This window comes from Musa acuminata, chromosome BXJ2-9 (assembly GCF_036884655.1).
Source record: "Musa acuminata AAA Group cultivar baxijiao chromosome BXJ2-9, Cavendish_Baxijiao_AAA, whole genome shotgun sequence".
In the NCBI taxonomy this organism is placed as follows: Eukaryota; Viridiplantae; Streptophyta; class Magnoliopsida; order Zingiberales; family Musaceae; genus Musa; species Musa acuminata.
The window spans coordinates 23,570,935-23,580,507 of record NC_088346.1 but is presented as its reverse complement, the minus strand read 5'-3'; the positions used below and the strand labels follow the sequence as shown (position 1 = coordinate 23,580,507).

The window sequence follows — 9,573 nt, the reverse complement described above, 5'->3', positions numbered from 1 at the left end:
TTGAAGTCTTAAATAACCTTGAATGAAGCATCCGATCTAGAAGTAAGTCGATCAAAAGACGTAAGGTTTCAAAAGGGCAGGGAGACCCGAAGGAACACCGATAAGGTGAGACGACTAAAATCTAGAAAGGATAAAGAAAACCAGGTTATGAAAGTCTAAAAGTACATGTCTGAAAAATGGGAAGAAGCCATACAGCAATGGTACACTAGTTCTCACACTTCAAAGCTTGACTACCTTGACCTCGCTGAAACCCATAGCCCCACCAGGAAAGAGCTAGCCCATAATCTTGCGATTATTTACGATAGAACCTGTCTATCTAGTAAAGTCAATTTAAAAAACTTCAAGGTCATTATTGAGAAAAATCAGAATCTGGAGAGGGAAATCAAAGGACTCAAGCACTCCATAAAAACTCACTGCCTTACACTCTGAAAATAGACCCCTTACGAAACAAGAAGTGTGTGATTTAGTTGCAGAAATTTTCAAGCAGTCGAACACTGAAGTTCTACTTGAGCAAAAATCCCCCCAGATCTTTGTAAGAATCCTTTTATTTTCCTAAGTTCCTTATATATATCAGTTCTTAGAATGTATGTCTAAGTATTCCTTTTGTCCCTTTTAAAGCCGATCCAGTTCCTGTTTATTGTTTAATGTTCCTTTTTTTAAAGCGGATCCTGTTTATGGTATCAGAGCCAGCTTATGGGTGTTCAAATTGGACTTCAACCCCACTTCCGGTGATATAATCAATGAATGTCATCCATCGGACTCTTGACGGTTTATTTTGAGCTGATTTGTTGAAAAAGCTGATTATGGCTTGACAGTCCGTTCTTATCAGGATCTCTCTTTTATCCAGATAGTAGATCTTTAGGGCTTCAAGAGTTTTCAGGACTGCGTGTAATTCTGCGTCAATAGCTGATTTGATGGGGCTGAATTTTCCGCTAGCATAGGCGCAGATTCTTTCTGTGCTCCTTGGATCTCCTTTCTTATTTTTCCATTTACACACTCCTCCCCATCCTTCCATGCATCCATCAACTTCTAGAATTATATAGCAATCTGGGGGTGGTACTTTTAGATCTGAAGCTGTTGGACTTTGCTTTTGACTTCCTTGATAAGCTTCCAATCCTGTTCATTGAGTCTCTTTTCTCCTGTTGGGCTTGTTTTCGAGTAGAGAGGCCCTAGGAGTTTATCGAGATTTGGAATGTAGTTCCTTGCATAGTTTAGAATCCCCATAAGAAGACCTTACAACTTCATGTATCTCATAAGCATGCATGACATAGTTGTTCCGATCGAATCAATCAATTGCATGTGTGCCAGCATCTAGCAACCTACCAATTCAAGGCGTATGAACTATTGTAGCTCCACATGCATTTTCAATCCAATTCCCATCGTGTAATGACCGAACATTAGAATCCCTTAATCAATTCTCAGTATTCTTCTATCTACAAAATATCAGCAGATGCCAAGAAAACTATGCAAAACTAGACTGACCAATTTTTGGGTGGGTAAGCCAGGATTGAATTCTGTAGCTCAAGCGTTGCACCATTCATCTGTTTAAGATGATTGAACTTGAGCCTCCATGTCAATCCTAGTTCATCTAATTGCAAAATACAAACACAGCATCTTCATCATCAAATTACATCGCTAGGAACATCTCATTCTTTCAGTATCATGTTCTCTTTTTCCATTTTTATTTCACATTGACAAATTTCACTGGATCCTAATATTATCACAAGCAATACTTCACTCTGCTAATAAGAACATAAAGCAAACAGTTACATTTTAATTGTTTCTTACACCTTTGTTGCTCTCTTTGTCAATGTTCAATGTAGGAATAGGAAAAGAAAACTGAATCATGATGCAGAAGTTCCGACTGAAATTCACAAGTGACTTCATCTGCATTTTCTTGTACAAACTCCATTCTGAGACTTGAAAGGTTATGAAATAGGAGAACAGATTTCTTTATCTTAGTTCTTTATAATGGTCATAGAATAGATTGGCATGATAACCAACAGTTGACTTTTTAAAAACTTTCATGTGTGTAAATTTACTCTTCTATTGATATTCTTCCAAGAATTCCTTATATTAGAGATCATTCCCTCTCAAAACAGCACCAAGGATGCTCCATTATGGTGCCCCATAGATGAAACTTTATTATGATAACCTTATTCCTTAGTAGCTAATCTGATTTGCCCTTAACAAATAGGATGATTCCACTAGCATTGCAATAGATTCTAATAATAGATTATGAGATAAGGATAACCTTATTCCTTAGTAGCTAATCTGAATTGCCCTTAACAAAAGAGGATGAATCCACTAGCATTGCAATAGGTTCTAATAATAGATTATGAGATAAAGGATAGTACACATTAGAAAGATAATTAATCTACAAACATGCGGTTAATATTCTTTTAAAAAAAAAGAGAAAAATCAATGCAGGTGGCACCTTGTGATCAGTGTTAATATAACTCAAGCTGGTATGATTTAGATAAATTGCAGCTTGCATGACTAACACTTTGATAATTAATACAAAATAAGAATAGAACTAGTGGTCTGAATTTAATACTTTTGATTGAGGACAGGTAATTTTATGGACTTACCCTCTATGAGTTTATGGTCATCTCTATTACAAGCCCAAAATAACAATACAAATCCTAGCAGAAGTTCCAAGAGCAAAAAAAAAGGAAGGATAAGCCTGTTATGATAAGATCTAAAAACCTGAACTGGATTCATTTCAGACCTGACCAAAATATATATTCAATCACTTCTTTAAGGCAGACTCATCCGTAAGACCATAACACAATTTGATACCTTCAAAACTTGTCAGAATTACAGTACAACTGATGATTGAAACCCATTGCTTTCTCTTGATCAAAGCTTTAGAAGGACAGACTATAGAGGAGTTGCTATAAAGGATTGTCTAGAGGATTTCGACCATGAAAAGGTCCCCAAATAGATCTACTGCATCATCCCAAAATCAACTACATAAATGGAAATCTTGATGGATCTTCAATAAACGATTCTCTAGAACTGGGACATCTTCTACTTCAGAAAATGCTTCAATTGAATCTGATTATGTAAAATTGTCAATAGTATTGATTGCTGTTGGTTGCATTTACCATGGTCATGCCCCAATTCCTTTCTGGTTGCTTTGCCATATGGTCAATCCTACTCATCATAACCTTCATCAGTGCTACAAATATCAATAATAAGCTTCATCCTTTGATATATGTAATTATTCATTGTTTTCTCCAAAATTTAAAACATCAACAAGCACCAGTATTAACTGATGCATCTTCAGCAGCAAAACAGTTAGCATATCAGTTAAAGGGCCAGTAGGAATCTTCTGGTAGACAATAAGGGTAAGTCTATAGTTGGGCAAATTCAAAGGGATGAAATGAATGAAGACATCAGAAAGAATAAAAGAGAAAGTTTAGGGCCAAAAAATATAAAAAATCAACATCTCTTTAATTCTAAAAAATAATTAGCCTATCTCTGCCACTTGTGTACCACATAAATGAACCAGGCACTAGCATTTTAATAATTTTCTTTCGTCATGAGAATCTATGTACAAAGACACGTGATACTTACTACAAACAAAAACACTCTTATCATGCTAACCATCAGAATGCCTCAACATAGATAACGGAGCACGAGTTATAATAGTAAAGTTTTGAATGCTCATGTTTGTTTTCTATTGGGTTTGGTGTGCAAAGTTTCACTTTATACTGTTAGTTATTTTCACAACTTGCTCCAAATTCGACGCATACAATTGCATGTGTTCTTAAAACAAAAATAATAAGTTACAGAAGAAAGATAAAAGTTAAACAATATTGAACTGCTTAGCATTATTTTTTCTGTAGTTCATTATTTGGGTTTTTAAGGTTGGCATTCAAAGTTTCATTTCCATATTGCTAGTTATTTTTGTTGAATCCGGATTTTGATGATAAAATCAATCAATAAGTTCATAGGATTAATATATTTTTGAAATAAGTGACGCAGAAAATATTTCGATCACGGACTTCGATCACCGAAGGGCCAACTATCAAGCAAGAGAGTCGGACTTTACGCTGAAAAATTATCGTGACGAAAATTAGACGTCGAGCCGAAAGATTAGTCGACGTGCTAAAGATCGAACTTTGTGCTATAAATTCAAACATCGTACCGGAAGAATCAGATATTGCGTCAGAAGATTGGATGCCATGGGAAAGTCAACATGTTGATAGAATGGGCGATATACCTAAGAAAAGAGCGATGTGTCGGAGGTTCAGACAAATTACCGAAAAATCGAACGACATGCCGAAAGAGCGTACAACGTGCCAAAAGCTTCGTAAATGTTCTATATATGTGGTTGATTTGTTAAAATCTTGATCGAGGTCATTTTAGGTTAATTTGAGTTGGTATTGAGCCAAAACAATGCCAACTTGTCAAGAAAGCCATTGGTCTTAAAGTTGGGCCGAATTAAGCCTGTTAAAAGGCCAAACTGGTGGCCTAAAGCAGGCCTGAGTGGTGATACCGCCAGGCCTAAGCGATAGTACCGCTTAAGTCAACTGACAAGCACAAGGCTTTCCGACGGTGGTACCACCTATGGCAACGGTAGTAGCGCTTGGGGGGGCAATAGTACCACCAAAAATTCCAATTTTGTAGTGATAGTATAGCCAAAGACCAAAAGTTGCGAGTGTTAGTAGTAACACCGCCCGTACCTCGAAATTTTGGGGAATTGAACTTTTTATCTTTATTTTTAAAGCCTTTTGAAGCTTATAAATATCCTACTCAGGCTTGGTTGATGAAGCATCTATTCTTGAGTTTGTGAAATGTAATAGCTCTCTCTTTAAGCATTGTTTTGAGTCTCTTCCTCTTGAGTTTAGTTGTGATACTAAGTTGAAAGAGGTAAGAAATCTCTTATAAAAGAGTGAGTGTGGAGGTTCTCTCCTAGGACTATAAAGAGGAGAAAAGCTGTAACAAGGATAGTTGATTTTCGTCCATTAGAAAGAAGATTGGTAATAAAAATCGATGGCCTTGAGAGACAAGGAATCAGGAACGGGCGTAGGTCGGGAAGACTGAACCACTATAAATCGGTTTGTATTCCTTCTTTTGCTCGTGACTTTTGTTTGTGATTGCTTATTATTATTCACTTTACTTGAAAACCTTCCTCGTATTCAGCATTTGGTTAATCGTGTTTTCGATATGGATTTTACAATCAAACTTTAAAGTCGATTAAAAAATTTCTATAACACTAATCACCCCCCTTCTTAGCGCCATTAAGATCCTAACAATTTTGACAACTTTGCTCTAAGCTTTATTCCTGCAATCACATGTGATTTTAAAACGAATAAAATAAATTAATAGAAAAATAAGAAAATTTAGACAGAATTTGATTGTTTGACATCATTCCTTATGTCATTCAATTAATTGGGTTTATAGGATGACATTTAGCTAGTTCATATGGACATTATCAACTAACTAAATTGTATAACAAACATCGCAAGATATGTATCATAAACTTCACTATCAAAATAACAAACCCTATGAAACATATTCATATATCATGTTAACAATAGATAAGTCAATAAAAATTGCCTCAATCTTTTACATGAACCTACTACCACAATTGTTGCACCTTTAACATGCTAAGCAAACAAGCCTCGGCGCTACAGAAGGTTTTCTCTTTGCAAAAACAATATTGGTTGACCTGGTTCAAATTTTACCGATAGATGGCACTTCTCATGTTGGATCCCACCAAGAACTGATGAAGATTTAGTGGAAACCAATGGGACTCCGCCAATTAAAAGCTAAGATTGGGATCAAATAGAAGGATTCCAAATCAAATGAAACCAAACCAACAGATTTATTTGAGATTATCGATTCCCTCACCCATGACTTCCCTAATCCTACTTCTCGGTCATGTCTACTTTCAAGACAACACTCTTGTGGGAATAAAAGGGAGAATATCCATCCATTTACACATAAGTTATATGCCTACCGGCAAAGATGAAACCAACAGGCATGCGTCCACCTCTTTAGAATGGGTCCAGTGTTCATATTTTCAAACAGTGATAAACTGGCAAAAAACAAGCTTCAGTTCTTCGCAGATGCTTCTGCATAAGGTCTTTTCCTATATTCGTGTTATCATAGATTTGATCGCTTGTTATAGCATGAGACGCTTAAGTCATCTTGAAATCTGTTTTATTAGATAAAATTTCACAAATTGTTTTAAATTGTTATAATTGACTCAATCATATAACTCTGAATCATTCAATCAGGTCAGGGTGAGTGACATGAGGTTTTATCAATCCAAATATTGCTAGAGCAAGTTAAATCAAATTATTCTAGGTTTGGTTCAACAAACAAAATTGATAACTTCACCCAATAAAAAAGAGGTGAGGTATCAAAGTTCACCCAAGAAAACAGAGGATAAGGCATATTTGGTATTCTTCCCACAATAAAAAAAAGGCAAAGAAACAATATATGCCACTCCATCAAGGGGTTTTAAAATTTACCTAAAATGATTCATGTTGCTTTATCAGTTGAAGACTTCATTGCTCAAGGCCCAAAGTCTTACAACATACACCACACCAGATTTCAGAAAAATGCAATATTCATTCAGTTGAATAAGGTCAGCATGTTCTACCAACAATCAACTACACTGACATGTAATTATCATACACCCTAACCCAAATGAAACGTCCTTTGAGGAAGGTGAGATTGCATAAAATCCAACAGCAAAAAAGGTCAAAAAATAAAATCTATAAACAACAAATAAAAGAGCTATATTCTTCCAAACATAATTACTTTTCAATTAAGATGAAAAGGTCGAACTTTTAGCTACAAACTAAGCCCTCCTCTTCATATGGTACTAAAGGGGGAATTACAAGAATCAAAGCTTCTCATCGCAACCATTGTCGACTGGATTACATAATACAATGCCAAAATGATTTTAATTTGCATATTATTGATAAAGAGGTACCCAAACAGAAAATATTCATCATGTTCAAAATAAATAATTCCCTTACAGAGGTATCTATTATCCCCAATATTAAGCTCGAGATCAATTGTAATCAAAACATCAGGAAGTAGAAACAGTAGGACATACCTAAATCAGCCAGTGAGCAAAAGATTAAAGGCCAGTGTCAGAGATCATCCAGATCCTTCGCCCTTCCCTTTGTTCGAACCACTTCCATTACCATCACCACCTTTTTGTCCTTCGTCAGTGTTCCCAAGCTCAGCTACAGCATCGGCAACTAGGGCCAGAGGCCGGTGCACGATGACCTCATCGACCAGTCCGAACTCCTTGGCCTCCTCAGGGGACATGAACATATCACGCTCCATGCACTGCTCGATCCGCTGAATGGGCTGGCCCGTGTGGTGGGCGTAGATGGCGTTGAGGCGCTCACGGACTTTGAGAATCTCCTTGGCGTGGATGGCGATGTCGGTGGCCTGACCGGAGGCGCCGCCGGAGGGCTGGTGGATCATGACGCGGGAGTGCGGGAGGGCGCGGCGCTCACCAGGGGCTCCGGCAGCGAGGAGGAGGGATCCCATTGAGGCGGCCTGGCCGAGGCAGAGGGTGGAGACCGGGGAGCTGATGTACTGCATCGTGTCGTAGATGGCAAGGCCAGCGGTAACGGCGCCGCCGGGGGAGTTGATGTAGAGATGGACGGGCTTGGAGGGGTTCTCGGACTCGAGAAAGAGGAGCTGGGCGACTACGACGGAAGCGGTGTCGTCGGAGATGACGCCGTTGATACACACGATGCGCTCCTTCAGGAGACGGGAGAAGATGTCGTACGCGCGTTCGCCACGGGAGGAGTGCTCAATTACCATGGGAATAAGCCCGTATTTGCGGGTAGCGGGTTCGGGGACGGCAGCGAGGCGGGAGGAGGGGAGGAGGCCCCCGGAGAGGGCCAGGCGGCGCCACCACATATTCGAGCGGCGGAGAGGTGCTGACGATGAGCGTTTAGGGTTTTAGCGACAAAGAGCCTTCTAAATGACTGGAGTTGTTTACAAATCTATCCTTCCAAAGTTCGTTCCTCCTAAATTTTTGTACTTGCTTTACATAGAACGCGATATCTAAATCTTTCGTAATTGGTCTGCGTAAATCTGACTTGCATATATATCCCTCTAAATCTTTATATCTTTTATATATAATTTTCATTTTTACGGATCTAATAAGCTAAGATTAAATATATTATATTTTAATACATCCCATTATATATATATATATATATATATATATATATATATATATATATATATATATATATATATATATATATATATATATATATATATATTCTTCCCATTACAATAAATCCAAGAAAATACTTACTTTGATCATTATCAATCATACTTATCAATGGTTATTCATTTAAGATTTAAAATTATTAGAAATATAAAATAGCTAAAGTTCTTTTAAAATCCTTACCATCATAACATATTTTAATAATATTAATTATCAATTTCAATTTGAACCATAGCTATTAGTTATTAATTTGAATTTAAAAAAGATCAAAATATGAAATACCTAAAGAAAATGCTCTTAAATATCTTTCCATCACAAGATTTCTCTTAAAATATATTAATAATATTTTAAATTTAAGACCAATATTGATTGTAAACTCACATACATATTTTTTAAATTTCATAGAAATAATATATATATATATATATATGTTTAAATTTAAATGTAAGAGAAAATAACAAAAGAATGATGAATTTTTGGAAAAAAGTTGTTTAATAACTTACCGTATATAAATTAACTCTAAAGTTTATAGACAACTTAATAGAACTCCTACTCAAGACTTCTACTTCTAACTAACTCCTAATGTTTCTCTAAGAAATAAACTCTAAATTAATCATAACTTTAGCCGACCTCTTCACATCTTTAATAGAGGTCGTCTATGTAGGTTTTACATGAATGCCTCTTTTAATGAAACTCAATTAGGACTCTCATAGCTAGAGTCCTAACAGACCCACTCTTTTCAAATCAGCCTTGTCCTTGAGACTGATGATCTATGAATTATGAGAATTTGATCTTTAAGTTGTCATAGTTCTCCCAAGTGGCATCTTCTACTAGTAGGTTCACCCACAATATTAGCATTTCAGTAGTGTGTCTGTTAGGATCAAGAGCACTAAGAGGGGGGGGGGTGAATTAGTGCAGCGGAAATTTTATAATAATTTAAAAACAAAAAGCTGCGTTTGTTCAAAAACGATTATGATGCAAAAGCAAATTCTCAGTTTGTATCTAAGTGCAGTTTGCGTCTAAGCGCAGATTGCGTCTAAGCGCAGTTTTGCGTCTAAGCGCAGATTGCGTCTAAGCGCAGTTTTGCGTCTAAGCGCAGTTTTGCGTCTAAATGCAGATTTACGTCTAAACGCAGATTTGCGTCTAAACGCAGTTTTACGTCTAAACGTAGTTTTACGTCTAAACGCAGATTTACGTTTAAACGCAGTTTTACGTTTAAACGCAGTTTTACGTCTGAACGTAGTTTTACGTCTAAACGCAGATTTACGTCTAAACGCAGTTTTACGTTTAAACGCAGTTTTACGTCTAAACGCAGATTTGCGTCTAAACTTTGAAACTCGTTTGTA

The 9,573-nt window shown here is 36.8% G+C and overlaps 1 protein-coding gene across 1 annotated transcript; it reads right to left on the bottom strand.

Moving 5' to 3' along the window:
• Positions 1-6,923: 6,923 nt before the first annotated feature.
• Positions 6,924-8,020, bottom strand: LOC135623312 (uncharacterized). The gene has a single exon (XM_065126129.1). It carries the CDS (start codon positions 7,906-7,908, stop codon positions 7,129-7,131), a length of 780 nt encoding a protein of 259 aa, XP_064982201.1. The 5' UTR covers positions 7,909-8,020; the 3' UTR covers positions 6,924-7,128.
• Positions 8,021-9,573: the final 1,553 nt, after the last annotated feature.